At 33.9% G+C, this 19,480-nt stretch overlaps 1 protein-coding gene across 3 annotated transcripts in view; it reads left to right on the top strand.

Annotated features, from left to right (window-relative positions):
- Positions 1 to 19,480, top strand: part of Cdh8 (cadherin 8) — a 389,695-nt gene that overhangs the window by 308,269 nt on the left and 61,946 nt on the right. For all 3 annotated transcript variants that reach the window (XM_021169423.2, XM_021169421.2, XM_021169422.2), the window contains exon 10: positions 9,894 to 10,011. In XM_021169423.2, the coding sequence (XP_021025082.1) occupies positions 9,894 to 10,011 (118 nt within the window). The remainder of the gene's footprint in view (positions 1 to 9,893; positions 10,012 to 19,480) is intronic.

The following is a 19,480-nucleotide window of genomic DNA, read 5'->3' as shown; positions in this document are numbered from 1 at the left end:
AATAACTAGCATTCACTGCATTGATAGTTATCTTAGTATTGTTCAACAATTAAGACTGTTGAAAAATAACCTTGGAAAGATAAATGTCACTCTCAGATGGCTTGTATGCCATTTCTGGATAAATTTCTTTGAGAAACAGCTTCATCAGAGACTTGGCTCCTGGAAATCTTATCAATGGTCCAGGGCTAGCTCTTAAAGAGAGTATAAAAGGCTTAGACTGAAATGGCATATGCAAAACAATTCTAAAATTCCCCACAAAATGGGAATCTAATGTCAATATAGAGGTAGAGAATCTATTGCAACGTATCCATTTCAACAGAATTCACTATATTAAACACAACCAGGACCACCTAAAAAATAGAAAGGCTCTTTTCACTTGTCTAGGCAATCAGCACTACTCCATAATACATCATATTAAAAGAGGTACTACTATGTTTGTGAAGGAGAAATCATGAGTCGTACCTATTTCTATGACCTTCTTAAAATTATGAGGCAAAAGGTGGAGTTCATAAAAAAAATGGTTCTCTCAAGAGAGCAATAATCACTGTCATAGAGAGGCAGAAGTCATGGTCCTTAACAGAAAATCAACCCAAATACTTTTATTTTTAGAATATTTTAAATGATCCCACTAATCAGTGGGATTATGGTCATCTACCAAGCAGTTGGCTCTTAATGTCATGGGAAGCATAGAAAAGATCTCTTCGCTTAAGCCTGACTAATGTCCCAGGTAAAACACAGAATGTACATCACACTTAAAAATTTGTTTTATAGTTCATACTTCTGATTGAGAGGATTTTTGTTTGTTTCATTTTATTTTGTTTTGGGCACTAAGTGTTCAATGACCATCATCATTATCACAGAGTTTGGCTAAGCATGAGAAATGTTATGGAACACAATATAAAAGAATCAGAATTTTATCATTGTAGAATTTTCTTCCAGGACATATCATTTAACTTAGAATTTATAGATTGTCAAAAATTCTTTCAAACATCCAGCACACAAATGAAATGGACCTAAGGAGATAATGATACATCATGAAAAGTCTTTAGATTCAAGGATAAGTTCCACTGGGACAGAAACATTTTGTCTGAGGAGTCAGTTGGGGATAAACTAGAGCCTATCTGAAGACCGTGGGGATCCAATCAGCAGGAGAAGGAACAGGTAACAAGTGTGCAGAGACCAGTGGCTTCCTTCTGTGTACTTAATATTCCTATGTACAGAACCAAACATGGGAAAGTAATGCAGACGATCATCCACAGTTGACTAGCAAGCATTCCAGAGCTCGGTTCTGCATCATATTTTCTTAATTAGGTTTTGGTAGGATTTTATATAAGGTACCAGTGTCTTACATACTGTATTCAGATTAATAGAGACTTACTTCCAATATTTTTTTCAGCCCAAGGGTCTAAACATGTATTCATTGTTGGAATGAGTCAAACTTTCCCTTTAAGTAGTCAAAATACTTAGATGACAGGTTGTTAAAGCTTTTCATTCCTTTATCAAAAAGCTTATCTTGTTCCTAAAAATGAATATAATGGATTATAATTTGATTTTTGTCAACGCCTATACTAACAGAGGTCTGCTGTTTAGATAGAAGCCATTGTGTCTGGTTTATAATAAAAATATATGAAAATAAAAAAGACTTTAGCTCACCTTCACAAATATCATACATCTCTGGCAAAATTTTAGCCATTTTCCATTTATTCATTACAGAAATATTATAGCTCTCCAAAACATCATCACCCACAAATCTGGAGGATATATAGCATAGTTGCCATAAAGAATAGTAACGGAATTTAAGACTTAAGTTTCTAATTGATTTTGTTCAGCAATGAGACATGTTTCAAAGTTAATTTATCAGATATTGCTATTGAAATATTTCCTTTACTCTCAGACAGTATACATGTTAACTTCTTTGGATGAAAATTAGTTCATTTATTTATTGAACAATAATCATTGTACATCTGTGGTGCAGTAATTATTATAACATCAATTGGGAAAACAACATGAAAGTTTAGAAGCACTCCCATGAAGTCCAATGAGGAAGACACGGTAAACAGAATAAAGTGGATGAATCACATCATTTGTGATATTTCAATTAGAATGACACAAAGGTGGAAACATAACAGAGGTCAACAACAACAACAACAAAAAAAAAAACATCAGGGGTCTAAAGTATTGTCTGATACTTTGTTTTGTGTTGTTTTTTTTTTTTTTCTAATTTGTTGCTGTTAAAGAAAATGACAAAGGACTATACATGAAGAGGAGCTTCTAGCCAGCAACTTAAGCCAAGCAGAATTTGCAGCAAGAACTCTGCTTGAAACTGAAGATATCTCAGCCTGAGAATAGGAAGCAAGGACCAGATTAGAAACAGTTTCATGTCTGAACAGAATTTGCACCCATGTTTGTGAGGGGGAAACACATGCTATATTGTAATAGAAACAGCCTTGAGGAGGCTCTAAGTGCAGAGCACACTAACAATGGAAGCTGTTTGCCTTATGCAGGACATGACACATAGAATCATTGACCATATCACAGATATAGTTAGTTGAAGAATTTGGCACTTGAATCCATTACATAGCTATGAAAGCCATATGATCTCACAAGACTTAATTGACTGACCAGGAATTTGACATTGGAGAGGAGGCTGGTCTAAAACTCACAGAGTTCCACCGGCCTCTGTGTTGGGATTGAAGGCATACACCACCACACATTTCAAAAAAAAAAAGTTTTATGATGCAATAGAAATGGTCCAAATTCTGCTCCTGAAGTTGTCAAATCTTTGCAATTTCTAGAGACTTATTGTACTTCCCAAGGAAGAAGAATTTTGAAATTTTGTGAGTATCCAAAGTAACTCTTGAAAATGTAGGCAAGAGAATAAAGATTCTGAATAAAAGTGAGCAACACTACCAAAGGAGAAAACACATATCAACTCCTGATGAAAAAAATAATATATTTTACTTAAAAGCACTTTATGAAATCTTGGATACAAAGAAAGAAACCTAAATATGAAAAGTAAAGATATTTATTCTTTTAGAAAATTAGCAAAGAATGAGTCTGTAACATTGTTCATTTGTTTTCAATTTCAGAGCTCTCTCTCTCTCTCAATAACAAAATAAAATGAGGGTGTTTTGTAGCACAGATGAAGCAGTTGGGATAGAGGATTTTATTTTAACTTGTCTATCAGAAGCCCCCTCCCCGCTTTTGATCTATCTGCATGCACAAGTGGGAAGCAGGGATGATTTAAACCAGAGGAACTTGATGACCTCAATGGAAGATGATAAATACTCTTTTTTACTTGATTTTGGGTAGATTAAGAAAATGGTTAGTTAATGGAATGTATAAAACTATATATGGAGAAGCTATATGTAGAAAACTTTTTAAGAGGGTTATTTACAGGAATTATAGAACACAATTTTGAGAGAATGAGAATATTGATAAAATATAATTTAAGGCCATGGAGTTGAGCAATCCAAATGTTAACTTTAAGACATTTATCAATGTTGGGACTTAATATTAAGGAATGGGAGATAATTTAAGCTATTAAACTACCATACCTTAGAAAGCCCTTTGTGTGAAGATATTAATATATTCACGTGTGTGTGTGTGTGTGTGTGTGTGTGTGTGAGAGAGAGAGAGAGAGAGAGAGAGAGTCCTCCTTCCCAGTTTCCCATGTAAGCCCTGCATTCTATCCCACTGCCTCCATGATGGTGCTCCCTTAACCACTTGCCCACTCTACTCTAGCCCCACCTAGCATTCCCCTACACTGGGGCACCAAGCCTCCACGGGCTCAAGGTCCTCTTCTCCCATTGATAAGGCAATCCTCTTCTATATATGCAGCAGCGACTTTCTACTAAAGACAGAAATTGGGTTAAAATTGAACTAGAGGTATTGGAAAGATGGAGAAAGTAATGGCTGCATTTCTATAGCTTTCAAGTGATATGACATAACACCTTCTTGCAGAGGATAAGAAAAAACTTGTAAAGTAGCATAATAATCTGGTGTGTGTGTGTGTGTGCGTGCATTTGTGTTTGTATATTTTTGAATATGGTCAAGAAACACTGAAATAAACAAAATTCAAGATCAATAAATTAAGAACATTTTGTTTAATTACATACTTTTCATATTTATGCAGGCACATGAATTTTCAGATAGGTGGTGTATATTATGGCTCAGTAGCTCATTTCTGATTATAAATTCTTGTAAGTTTCTATCAAAATGATATAGATTAAATTAATGACTCAAGGATCCACATTGAAGGCATGGCATTTTTAAGAATAAACAATCAGTTCAGCTTAGGAATTATTGTTTGCCAGAACAGGCAGGAGATAGCGTATATAAAACTATCTGATCATAAGAGACACGGTTGAAAAGGAGATCGTGACTTCAAGCCAAAGAAGACAACTAAGTTTATCTTTAAATGAAAGCCAACTACTTCAGGATCCATAACTTTTTACAACAAGATGGCATGATTTGTTTTTAGTATTGATCATTTCTGGAGGGCATATAAATATATAGGGGATATATTGAGTCAGCAAAACAACACAGGTAACTAAACATCAAAAACCCAGCATATCTAAACACTCCATGTAGAAAACAACATTGATATTGCTTTGTGTCAGTGTAGTGTCAGTCAAAGTGGGAAAGATGAGATTAAAAGTGGGAGGAGTGGTTAGGTATTTCATAATGGATTTCTGAAGGTCCAAATCCCACATATTTATCTGTTCCGTGTCCTTCCTTTAGCTCATTCCTTTATGCTGTGTGTTCTAAAGAGGCATGTGACATGTTGGAGGCAAAGGGTGTTTTTAGTTAAAACAGTGACACAAGAAGCCATTGTGGAGAGGGAAGAAAATATAATCCTGACTACAACTCAATGACTAAGCAATTGACCCATAAATTCTAGAAGTATCTTTTAAACAGATATGAACTAGTCTTACACCTGAGCTCTATCCATTAGTTTTGACATAATTGGGTTATTTTCTAGATTTCCTTGGGAATATTTCATCTAGTATTTGTATATATTCCATTTTTCAGTAAATAATAATTATTTTAAGTTCATTTTCATGAAATAAACTCTAGAAAAATAACTCCCCACTTTTTTGTTTGATTGTGGACAACATAATGATAAATAACATACTTTATCCTCAATTATGTATATAAATTAGTAAGTCCAAATAATTTTAACTTTTAGTAGAGATATGTACACTAAGTCTGATCAGTTGTTCATTTCTTCAAATTAAAATATAAACTACTGCTGTAAGAAATAGACAAAAACTGTTCTATAAGTACCACCAGAGATTAGACAGGGAAAAGGGAGGCAGAGCTAAGAGTCGGAGAGGCAGAGCAGATGGCAGAGACAGAGAAGAAGCCAAGGTGGAGGCAGTCAGACAGGAAGAAGATCCCGATCCCATGTGGTTTTAATAGTCACAGGTAGTTATGAATATCATATAGGGATAGAATAATTGGGATAACTTGTCTGATCTAGGTGAGCAGTTTGTGTTATTATCAATTGGCTCTGAAATTATTATATGGGCATCTTGTGAATTAAGAATTTATTCATATAAATCTGACTGGTTCATTATAAAAAAAAAGAAATAGACAAAAACTGCTGCTGTAAGAGATAGACATTATTCTTTCAGGACAGGTAATATTTATAGCTTGAATGAATTTGACAATAGTAGAAGAATAAATGGAAGTAAGAAATTGCTCTAATCTTCCATTTTATATACTTTTTCTTTCATTGATCATCGATTTAGAGTCACCTTCTACTTAAATATTTTTAAGAGAAGTTAAAATGTAACAAAAGGGACATTTTTGAGTCACTGCGTCAGTTGCATATGCTTATTGGATATCACTATATAGTTATCCTAGAGATTATACATATATACTCTCTATGTATATACATATTTGTTACTGACATCCTGGAGAATATTTTGAAAGTTACAACACATTAGAACTTTCTCACCTTCTTTCCACAGCTATGATTATCAACATTAATTTGATTGTGAATTTTAAGCTTCAGAGTCACTAGAGGACTGACTATAATACTTTTGTAACCAAGAACATTAGCAAGGAAGACACATATCTCGTCTACCATTTGCCAGCAAATTAGAAATCCAAACCCGAATTTACTGAAATATAGAGAGAGAAAATGTGAAGGTCAATGAACTTTGAATTGACCTTGAATTCTGAAAAGAATGTAGTGTTTAATGAGACATGTTAAAGATGAGTCATAAGGTTATTTGTGTGTGTGAGTACTAATACATTTTCTAAGGTTTACTTCTCAGGACATTATACATATTAACAAGGATGAGAAAAATATGTCTCAAATTACTTATTTATTCGTCTGCCCATTAATTTACTTCTCCAATTCGTGTTAGTAGTTGCTGGCTACTGCATGCCAGACAAATTACAAAAGAAGAAAGAGGGGAGAATTTCACTTACTGTCAAGACCTAAGAACAGACTGGTGATTAACAAATACAAGAACTCATTGGAAATCTTCTAATTGATCACATGATAGCCTTGTTAACAGATCTGAGATTCAAAATGTAAATTATTGCAAAATATATTTTAATAAGAATTATAAGAATTCCTTGCAAATTTAGAAAAATGAATAATCTAATAATTTATAGAACCAGAATTATATTATCAACATTTTTTAGTTTCTTTCTTGAAAATGTTCTTTGAAGAGTTTTAAGAAATGTCTGTATGTTTCAGATTTTAATGGTGGCCCTGAAATGCTTTCCCTTAATATTACTTCAAATAGTATTTGCTTTCCTTCTTTTTTTTAAAAAAAACAGAGGTGCACTAATCCTTTGCAGTCTTCACTCAAACTGAATAAATTTCATAAAAATGGCTAAACCTTAGCTATCTTAATTGCATAGTTACTCTACAAATAGGGAAGGTATCTAAACTGAAAGCTAGGTACACATTCATCATCTGAAAATTCTCTGGACATTTTTACAAATTTCAATGTAGGATTAATTATTTAAATAGCAACAGAGCTCATAAGACCTCACAGTTGAAACTCTGAGATTTCAACATGCCTTCTATGCTGTTTCTCTGTAATTTACTACCTTGAACACATTCTTTTTCTTCCACTGTTTAAAACTCAGATGTTATTAAACCATTGAAAAATTAATTATCTTAATGTATTTTAGTGACACAATGTCCTTCAAAATATTTACCAGGATCAACATTTAGATAAAATGTTAGCAGTTATCTGAATTAAAATAAAATGAAGTTTTAAATATAGTTTAACCAAAAATGTTAACCACAACCAATTTATGGGATATTTGTTAAGTCAATTAGATTCACCATTTTGATTACTTCCTTTCCAATACATCATGAACTTAACATTATTGATTCTTAAAACAAAACTTATTTCTAACTAATGATTAGACCCATGAGTGCCACTATTTTCTGTCATGGAAATGGTTAAAAAATAAATGGTTTCAGACTTGAGCCTGTATCAGAATCACTTCGTTTGTGGGACCTTCATATTGACATGCCCTGCCATGACACTTTCTGGCTTGACAGTTTGTGGGTAAGAGGTCTAATGAATCCTGGTTGATGTAAGTGATGGAAAAAGCATGCTTCATTTCCAGTATGATGTTCAGACAAAAGTTATGAGACATGATGTGGTAAGTACCTGTATGCCTTTACACATGCAAAAAATTATGAATTGTGTGCATTATTTTTAATATGGTAGATTCACTAATCAAATAGCCCTTACATAGATAATTTCATCAGCACATATGAACCAACACATTCACATTATATATAAATGATAGGAAAATTTATCCATGTATACCTTTTAAATGCCCTGTTTTATGACTGAACTTCATGCCAGATTATAAAGAACTTATCTCTTCCTCTGTTCCATTCTTCATATAGCACATGTATAGTAAATTGTGGAACCTGGCAACAGAAGGTCTGTGGTGACAAGATTGTATAGATAGGGGAAAGGATGGCACATCTGATTCAATGGAGACTTCTGTCTTTCCTTGATTTTATTACATGAGGTTCTGACAGAGCTGGCCTTAACTAAAGGTGTCTGTTTCTACTTGTCTCTTAAACAGCTCCTCATTTGTGCTGCTCTGAAGAGCATTGTGTTCATTAAACATCTACTTACCTTGGCCTCCCATTCTAATTTATATTTATGAAATTATGACCCCAGAGTTTCTCCATGCTCTTAAATGCTGAAGCATATATGCTATGTGTTTAACAACAGTAAATATAATTTCTTTCTTTTCAAATCTGGTTAGAGTTAGATTGATTCCCTCTTGGAGTAGCAAAAGTTTTCAAATGACTAGGAATCAGGTCTCTGATGAGAAGCAGTGTCTTTAACTAAAACAAAAGCAATAATCAGGAACACCATTTCATTTGGCATTTCATAAGAGTATTATGTGACTTAACCAAAAATATCAATTTACCCTTGGAAAAAACACTCTTGCGTTTTACACATTAAAGGAAACAAAATTTTAGAATGTGTCAAACTCTTCTCTTAAAGAAGGAACACTAAGACTGTGACTTCAGTGAGAGAAATTCAATTCAAGAAAAATCCTAATGGTTGACTTAACTAAGGATTTCCAGCTTAAGGGTAACCTGTATTTACAGTTACATTGAGTCATAGGGTCACTCAAACTGACTGCAATTATAATAAGTTCTAGAATGTAACTAGACATATTTCTTAACAAAATGCAAACATAATGTAAATATTAATTGTTAACTTTATTGTGTTTCCAAGTATATTATAATGATAGGATGTAAAACTCAATCATATGTAAGTTATACATATATGGTTCATCAATTTGTACAAGTCATATGGCACAATACAATAGTGACCTATTCATGAACATGATTTTTTTCTTTTCTGAAAATTCCAAAGTCCGATTCAGTATTCATATTCACATATACACAAAGTATTTAGAGCGATTATCATCATACACTTAACCCTTTATCATTATAGATCATTTCCTTGCGTCCACAGTTGTATAATATCTATCATCTTCTTGGCTGCCATGATTCATTCACATAGTAATCATATGGTAGCTATTTGCATTAGAAATATAAGCCCTCGTATTTTTACCATGGGAGCTCTTTTCTAATGTTTCACATTGAAGTCATAAGTATCATAGAATCATACATGAGAATTAAGATAGTTTTCTGTCATCCTAGGAAACAATATGGTATTAAGTTGGTGGTGTTTTTGCAACTGAAACTAGCACATTCAGTGTAGGATTCCAAAAGGCTGTGCCCATCTAAACAGTTCTCTGCACAATAGTCATCCCTATAATCTATTCATCTCAGAATAAGATCCTAAGCATAGTTTTCACCTATTATCCACTAGCCTTAAAAACAGCTTGCATTATTGGAAGAGAACACATACAACTCCTCAACGAGGTTTCTTCCAGGGAGCTTTGTTTGAGGGAAACTCTATCTGGTAGCCACGCATACCTTGATGGGTAAAGAAGAGCTGCGAGGATTCAAGGTTTAAATCATGCCTCCACGATCCTCCCAAAAGCCCTCTCCAATCCCCATAACAGTTCCAAATCTCATTGTAGATGCCCGTAAATATACAAATTGGAAAGAAACCTGTAATTGCCCACTGGAGTTTTCAAATACACTTAACTTTGCTATTTCAAGCCACAGACACCAGATGGAAACTAAGGTAATGCTCTTAATTTTCATCAATTTATCACAGCTGAGGTTTTAAAGTGATGGAGTTTGCTCCAAAGCCTTGGCACAAAGTATCCATGGTCATTTAAAAAGCTGAAAATGAGTCTTTGGCCTAAAGTACCAGGCCACAAAAGGGATCTCACTGAAATATTACAGGTAATGGGAGCCCTCTGAAATGATCAGAAGCGCTGATGATGATTTTATATTACAGGTCATTCAAACAGTAAGCGCCATGGACAAAGACGATCCCAAAAACGGACATTTTTTCTTGTACAGCCTTCTTCCAGAAATGGTCAACAACCCAAATTTCACCATCAAGAAAAATGAAGGTAATATGTTAGGACTTTGAACTGATTCAGGGTGGAAACTGGGAGATGACATGCAGTTTCCAAAACAATAATGGAAAATATGATTAAGTTATTTTTTTGTTGTTGTTGTTGTTCACTCATGAGTAGCTGAAAGCCAGTTTATCAGCTGCATTGCAAGGTAATTACATTACTTCCTCTTTCTAATACTGATGTTACAGATAAGAAAACTGTTGATGAAAATTAATGGTATCCAAGGGAGTACTTTCATTGACAAGATGAGAAGCTCTGTTTACTGCCCTCTAAATGTTTCCAAGAAGTCTGAGATCCTGAGATATTTGTTACTGAAAGAACTAGTTAGCACTTTGGAGTTGTTAACTTTTAATTGTTTACTAAGTCTTTAGGGAAAGACTATTTTAATTTTACCTGGTTTGTCGGTACCCAGTAGAGGTATGTGTTTTAATCCTGCACCAACCTTAATAATAACCATTAGTTCCTAAAATCTTTCTTTCTTTCTTTCTTTCTTTTTTTATTACTGGGCATTTATTTCATTTACATTCCCAGTGCTATCTCAAAAGTCCCCCCCACCCTCCCTCACCCACTCCCCCACCCACCCACTCTCACCTCTTGGCCCTGGCGTTCCCCTGCAGTGAGGCATATAAAGTCTGCACGACCAATGGGCCTCTCTTTCCACTGATGGCCAACCAGGCCATCTTCTGATACATATGCAGCTAGAGACACGAGCTCTGAGGTGTGTGTTGGGGGGTACTTGTTAGTTCATATTGTGAAGGAAATTTTGTATCAGTAGTATTTGAAAAGTAATAAAAATTAATTTTATTTCTATGTCTCTTAGTTACAGAGAATATTTAATTGAGTCTGTTATTCTTGAGAACCTTCTTTATATGGCTACTGTTCCTTTAAGTGCGGTGTATTGTAATCACAGGCTGTAGTTCAACCATTAAGACATTATTTCCTGAATATATTCACATTTATTCAGATACCATATTTTAAAGGACTGTAGCTTTAATTTGGCTCCAACATATTTATCTTAGTATTAACTAACAAAATTGTTAGTATTGTCTGGGTCAGTTTTCTGTTTTTGGTTTTTTCTTTTTTTTTTTTAATAGGCATTTCTTTGCTTTCTTAAATGCACAATATAGAAGTTGTACTCAATTAGCACAGGGAACTTTGGGGCATGATAACTGTTTGGGATATTGCTGTCTCAGTTTGTAGGAGGTTAATGTCTTTTAAGAAAATTCTGTTATGAAATAAAACAGCATTTTATGGCTCATGTCAAATGTATCATGGCCTTGCCTTTCATTGTAATGTAACTTAGCCCTTTGAGGATGCTTTGATAAATGTAGATGCATCATAGAAAAGGAAGCAAGAAGGTCATTATACAGACTTTACTTACCTAGCCTGCTTCCATTATTATTGACATTAAAGTGACAACATTCTCCCTAAAGATGGAATCCTTACATATAAGTCACCCCAATCAGAAACTCTTATCCAATAACATCATTTTTGTTCTTTTTATGAAGATAAGCAGGAGTTATCTTTTATGGAAATCTCATGTATATAGTTATGCTTAAAGCCCATTGATAAACCCAAGAATTACGATAATGTACAATAATGTGGTCCCTGTTTATTCGATTCTGACCTTATTTGTATCTAGATTGTAGTTGTATAAAATACCCCTCATTTAAAAAGTCGAATGAAGCAATGTGTTCTCATTTGCCATATCCAGATATCTTTATTTTCCCTACCCAGTCCATAATTTTAAGACTTGCCTTTTTATAGTTGTGATCCTGGAAGATAAGCATACCCCAAGGGTTAGATGAATGGGAAGGCAAATGACTGGATTCCAGAGGAAGTTTAATTCCAGCCTCTATTTTAAATGATAATACTTCTTAAAGGAATGTGTCATTTGATAATGGATTTCATATGTTTTCTCTGAAATGTTGAAACTTGTAGAAAGAAATGCAAAGGGAATGCTCTGTCATAAATTTCAAGAAACTCTAAACAGAATATTTAAAGTTGCATGTAATGTCTTGTTATGTTTCTAGAAAAGAGAAGCCCAAACTTTGGCCTATCTCCCAGGTCTGAAAACAACTCTGGGTGTTACACAGTGACTTAGGATTTAAAAAAGCATTTCGTATACAACAATTTTTCATTTTAAATCATATGGTCATTTGTTTTGCATATGGTGACTGGAAAATTTGTTATTGCAAGGGGAAATATTTTTATTAAAGTGGAAGAAGCTGCTGTTCATATTTATGTCTGCAAAACACCATAAACTAGGACTGTCTTATAGAATGTAGGGTATTTGTTCACTGTGATTCTGGATTCAGGATCTAAACCTTCAACAAACCCTCATAAAGTAAATCATGAACCTGAAGCCTTTGGATTATATATGTAAAGTTTATACTCTTTTTGCCTTTGCCTAGATTATAAATTCATAGACTTTGCTACATAGGCTAATACTGCTTTGCTGTATGAATAATTGCTGTGAAAATAAGATGTCTTAATAATATACAGAAGCAATTGAAATAATCAAAATATTTGTCAATTTTAAAATGTTTACATAGTTGTATGAATATATGGTAGATAGACATATAGATTATAAAAGTTAGTACATAGATAATCTGTCAGTATTTTCACTGTTAATGATGCTTGTGAGAATGCAAAGGTAATGGTGATATTTTTACATTATTACTTAATGTGATATCTTTAATGTTGTAAACATAAGATAAAGTCAAATGTTCTAATTATATTTATAGCTAGTAATCATTTATTTTGTCCATAATTTGGACTTTTAAATGATTAGAAATTTATGCTTCTCAACTGAGATAATTTATAGATTTAAGTCTCTGAGAATAAACCATTGTAAATTTTTGAAATATCCAATATATCCAAATCTACACTTGATGAATGAAATAATTTCTCAATTACTTTGATCTTCAGAAAATATTTGGCATGTCTAAGAAACTTGTGGTCATGCCTTTCAACTCAGAATTCTCGTGATCTTTCTTAAGTAGATAGGTCCTCCTGCAATGTTTCCTGCATGAATTCATAATCATAGACAAAATGAAATAGAAATGGACTGTGTCTTTTATACTACACAGTTGAATGGTTTCATAAATAATCCTTACATTAACTATATAAGAATAATATTTGTACCATAATAAGAAGGCAGATTTCAATATGGAAGAAGGGAACACAGAAGGTCAAATATGGAAATACAATATGTTATGCACACCTAAAATGCAGAGCACCATGAATCTTTTAATTTGTTAGTATAGACATTGGTTTCTTCATATTTTACTTGGGTGAATTTATCAACTATGAGTTTTGCTGACCACATTTTAGTATTGGCTTCTATTCTAACTGTGGAAATGGAAAATACCCAACTATTCAATATATGAAGACAAGAAAGATAAATGGACCTTTTACAGATACTGAAATATCTTGTTTGCAGGAAATTTGAGATCTGCAGAAGCTGATCTCCCCCAGCCTACACATTGTAGGTAAAATAATTTTTGATCGAATTTGTAACATCTTTGCTTGCTGAAAAGGGAACTTCAATGGCTCATAAAAAATACAGAGATGACATAACTCAGGGAAATCTAGAAACTGAAGTTCTCTTGTTTAAGGACAGCCTATGAGAGGAAAATACACACTACCCCTAAACTTAGTATTTTCTTGGTTACTGTTGAGAAAATCTAGCAAAAATCATGATCTCAAATGAAGTTGGTTTCCCTCCACTTGGAAAAGTTTGAGTTAACCCTAATCTGACTGATAAGATATCCACTCTAAGGATGTCATTGAATCTTGATGAAAAAGCATTAGATTAATATATATGAGGCCATGCAGTCAAACACAAGAATAAGTATCTTTTTTCTCAACAAATTATTTTGTTAACATAAATGACTGGGACCGTTAATTGAGCTTTTGAGTAAACATGCCTTCCTTGCATTACTTTAATGTCTATAAAATATTTACTTGGAAAGATTGCAAGTCATATTTTATCTTCAGAATTCTATCTCAACTTAAAGTTGACCTACTTCAAGTATATATGTTTTATACATTTTATACTATGAAAATATCTACCATAGGAATATTATTTCTATAGATAATTAACTATGAGTTCAGTTCGCTAGTCTGCAACACCAGGATAACAGTTCCTAGCTCCCACTGTGCTGTGCTGGGATGGTGAATATATATATATTCATATATATTTATTCTGAGACATCTCTAAAGATGTGGAAAACCACTCAATAAAGAGGACATGATCTGTTTCTATATGAATCTTATTTCTTTTTGCTTTTTATGTGTCTGTGCTTTTAGTTTGGTTTTGGTACTTTGCTGTATTGATTTTATTAATAAATTATTTTACTTACTTATATCCCAAGTGTTGCTGGGGCTCCCTTGTGATGCTCCCTAGCAGAGTTCTTCCCCCATCCCCCTACCATTCATTCTGAAAATGTCTCCCCTCCCCCAGGCATTCCTCCAATTATCAGGGCATCAAGTTTCTATGGGATTAGGCACATCCTCTCCACTGAGTCCAAACAAGGCAGATCTCTGCTCAGGCAAGCCCCTGTATGCTCTTTTGTTGCTGGCATGGACTCTGGCAGCTCCCAGGGGTACATGTGCGATGACACTGTTCAGCTTCCTATTGGGTCGCAACCCTCTTCACTTCCTTCAATCCTTCCCCTAAATCTTCCATAAGGTTGCAGACCTCAATCCAATGCTTAGCTGTGAGTATCTGCATCTATCTCAACTGGTCAGGGGTTGGGAGGATCTCTAGAAAATCCCAGAGGCCTGGGATGGAGGAGGCTCATAGGACTCAATGTGGGTGACCTTACCCAAAATGCCCAACAATGAAGATATGGAACCAGAAGAGACTTCCTCTAGCAGTTAGACAGTGCGCCCAGTGGAGGGATGGGACACTAACCCAGCTTCAAAATGTTGGACCCAAAGTGTACTGTTGAAAAGAAATTCAGGGGTAAAAATGGAGAAGGGACGGAAGGAATGGCCGAGCAGTGACTTGCCCAACTTAGGATCCATCCCATGGGTGGGCATCAAACCCTGATGTTATTACTGATGATGTGTTGTGCTTGCAGACCGGAGCCTAGCATTGTTGTCCTCTGAGAGCCTCTACCAGCAGCCAATTGAATCTTATTGCTTAATTCCATTCCTTTAGCATATCATTCCTAACTATGTCTCCTTTAATTTTTCTAGATAGACATTTTTTAACACAGAAGATTAATTTTGCATGTGACATTATCAATAAAGTCACTTATCCTCACCAAAAGACTTTGCACACAATCTTCTTCCACGATAATAAAGTCCTCAAGGTATTATTTTAGAAAGACAAATGACTTCTTCAAGAAGAGCAAGGAGGAAGATGAGGAGATGGGGGTTCTTAGATTTAGCCTTGAGGACAAAAACTAAAGGGAATTTTACCTCCTTTCTTTTTGTTTTTGTTTTTTATCTCTTTCAATAAAGTGAAGCTTGGCTTTCTGTTCACATTTTCAACGTTCTGGATCACTTTCTATCTTAATACTGAGCTATGGGAACTGTAAATACACATTTTGACAGCCAATCTATTTTTTAAACCTTTGTCAATTGTCAGCTATTATCAGACTCCTATTGGCCTTTAATCAAAAATATATGGCCTAAAACTGAAAGCAGATTTTTTTTTCTGATCACAAGCCACGCAGACTGAAGATCTTTTCTCCTACAGAATCATCAAGAGATCTTTTGTTGTTGTAGTTGTTACTGATGAAGATAGGTCTTTCCTTACATACTTAAGAAAGTTACATGCCTCCACATGGAACTTGACTATTATTAGCTTTCCTTGTTTATTCCCAACTGAGTTACAGGATAAACCATGTGTGCTATGTCTAATTATCATAGGCCTCCTTAAGTTCTTCTGCCATTCTAAGGTACTTGAAGTAATGAGAGCCTATCAAAAATTACATTTCTTTCCTCAAGTGCCCATTACTAGAGACCCCATTTGTCAGCACATCCATTTCCAGGTGTTCATTCTCTCGCTCTCTGTATATATATATACAGAGAGCTGTATGTATATATGCCTGTGTGAATATAATGTATAGCTCTTCTTGTAATGCAATATTAAAACACTGCATTCAATTACTATAGTAAATTTTCCCACAACATACTCACCAAACCAAATGCTTGATATTGTTATAGCTATTTCAGTCTTTGCTCATACTGAGGATAGGACTTCCTTTTCAATCACAAAATGCGTGGCTCAATTTTCACCAAGAAATCAAGGGCATCTCAAATATACAAGATGAGCTTATGTTTAAAACAAAAAAGATTTCTGCTGTACTAAAACATAATTTATTGTCTATTGTTATATTTACCAGGAGTATGTTGTTGATAAAAAACACACTTGCATTTATAAACTTCAATTAAGAATAATATGTAAGCTATGGAAAGTTGTAAATAGATCTATTGTTTTATTCTACCATATATGACTTTGCAATATGAATCAGAAAATGGGATGATTTTATTTTCTTACCCTCATGTTAGTTTTTAGTTTCATTATTTTCTTTTTAAAATTAATGGGTAAGGGTATTTTCAGAAATGCAATTTCTTTGCATTTGTCCTTTGCAAATATTGGAAAATCTTAAAATCATTACTCTGTTCAGACATAGCAATGGCCTTATTGTTTAGTTCTCAGTGAGTGTTATGGGAGACAATTTAGCTTAGCCATTGAAGGGTACTTAGATATAATTTAGAAACTGTATATATTCACTTGTGTGTTCTCAAAGCTTCTGTCAAGGCTTCTCTGTCACTTTTCTAGCAACTGGTTCCAGTCCTTATAGTGAATTCTAATAAAGGAGCTCTTTAAAAAAAAAATAAATAAATGAAACCATCAACTGTATTGCATATTTATCTTACATTTACATTTGTTATTTTCAAGATGCTAGAGTATAGAGCTTTGATTTGACAGTTTGCTCTCTAAGAAACTTCTAAAGAAAAATAGCTTCTAAATAACACTAAAATTAAAAATAGCTTGTAAAGAAAAATATAGGAATACCCTGGACAATAGGTACTGTGTACAGAACAAGTTAGAGTTGAGTTTTACTTTTAGCCAGGCTTCCTTCTGCTCTGCTACTGTTTATGTCTTTGAAGACTAATTTTATTTATTGATTTATCATCAACTTCCAAGCTCAGAAATAGATCTTAGCTATTGGTGGGTATCAGGCAAACATGATTGCTCCGAAAAACAGACACAGGTTTAATATTAAAATTTAAAATCAACCATCAGTCGAAGCAAGTTTTCCATTTCTAAAAATGTACAAAGTGTAGTTGGCAATCATTTCATCTCTGTTCACCGTAGAAGTATGCATTTTGCATTAATTTGAACATTTTCTGGACAAAATGCTAGGCATCCATGATCATCTGTCTGGGGTGTGATCTGAATGTGGCACACCAACTCCTGAGATTCCCAGAGTTTGGCTTAGAAGCTATAAGGAGAAAAGAAGTAGTTAAAGAAGAGAATGAGAACAATTGGTGGCAGTGTAAGAGTGGGAATTATACATGGCTGACCATTGCGAACGTTGACTCAGAGTGAGTTAGAATAAAGTATTAACAAAACCCAGAACAACAGACAATGCAGGCTTAATAACAAGCTACATGTCCATTAGCACCTTTACATGCCTTTGTACAATCTATAAGAACTTGTACAAAATAAAAACAATCTTATTCTGTTAAACCCCAGGTGCAAATAATATTTACTCTTATGTTGTTCTTAATATCAAAATCATAAGTAAAGCAAAAGCAAAAACGTTACTGTGCTAAGTCCATAATCGACAAATTGGAAATGAACAGTAGCTAACTTTTCTTTGTCTTCTCTTTCTTATACAGTTCTTGTGAAAAGCATCAATCCATTTTTACCCACTAATACTTAAAAATAAAATCATCCCTAAGAAACCAGAAATAAGTGGTTGGGTGATAACCAATACTATGTCTTATTGGAAGTAATCTACTTGGCCAGACACCAAACATGTCAGCGAGCCTTTTCCATGACTAAATCATAGGTAAATGAGAGAAAGAAAAGAGGATTTTTGTTAACATAGTATAGTTCACTGAATATATTCCTCATTATGGTAAGACAAACAGAAATATAAATTAAGAGTAGCAAACTTGAGTTTTCCATACTATTAGAAACTATGCATAGTTCTTGAAAATGGGATATGTGAGAGTTTGTGGGATTACACCCTCTTTAATATAGGAGTAACATATCAATAATAAGTTATGTAGGTATTGAATGATAGTTAAAAGTTTTGAGTATAATAAAAATAAAACAACAAGTCAGTGAATTTGGCTGTCATTTTTATTTTCCATCTTTGTTCCCTAAACCCTTGGTTTATTCTTTTGATTCAAAATGTGAAACTAGTTAGATATTCAATTCCTTCATGGAACTCAGCGTATCATAGAATATAAACCTCTGTTCTCTACCTTCTCTACCTAGCTATGGTCTACTCACTGAGAGTCACTATAATCCACTGTCTTCTTGTTTCTATTGTCAACAGGTCCTGTGAACTTGGCCCTCTTTGCTACCTTTGCAGTACTTCATGGCTCCCCTTAAGGCAGTTAGAGATCAAAAAAATGTCTTTCTCACATTCTCTGAGGTTATTAATAATAGATTATTTATTTATCTATCTATATATTTATTTATTCATTTATTTATTATTCACTTCTTAATTCATTTGATACCCATTTATTTAGTGCCTCACACATATCAGATAGTGCTCTGTGAGTTGGAAATAAAGTAGTGGATAAAATAGATATTGACTGCCTCTCCCCGCCCATATAGTGTATTATGTTCTCCTAAGGATTCAATTTTTGAATACCAATAGAATTCTCAGAAAGGATGCTAAAATTTTGCAGGATTATTTGTTCTATGGTATCAAAATTCATAAGTTGGTCTACAGAATCCTATGATTTAGAGTGGGGTGCTCCACATTCTAAATTCTGTACTTAATTTGTGAACCTATCCTTACATAAAAAAAAAAAGTATTTACATTGGCTTTCTCATATTCATCTTAAGAAAACATTTGGCTGGTCAGAGAGGTGATATCAATATATAATCATAAACAGTGGATTCTCCACTTAATTTCATATTGATGCTTCTAATATGAGAAAGTCTAGTTGAGGAATGTTGATGCACACTATTAAATGCAAGGTCAAAGCATGTTGGTGAGATTTCGTAGTTGATATTTAATCTCAAACTGGGGTATCTACTTTGCCTTTGATAATTCAGTTTCCAGTTAAAAAGAGCACACAACATTCATACTCATAATAGCCCTTAATCAGCAATAAAGCTGGGCAGATATCTACTCTGTCAGCTATTATGTCTGTTTCTCTCACACTATCCCTCCTATATGACTTGCCATGTTCCATCTGAACTATTCTTACCAAAATGCCCAGGGAAGTATATGTAATTTATGTAGCA

Source organism: Mus caroli, chromosome 8 (genome assembly GCF_900094665.2).
Source record: "Mus caroli chromosome 8, CAROLI_EIJ_v1.1, whole genome shotgun sequence".
Taxonomy (NCBI): domain Eukaryota; kingdom Metazoa; phylum Chordata; class Mammalia; order Rodentia; family Muridae; genus Mus; species Mus caroli.
This window is presented reverse-complemented; position numbering and strand designations above follow the sequence as displayed.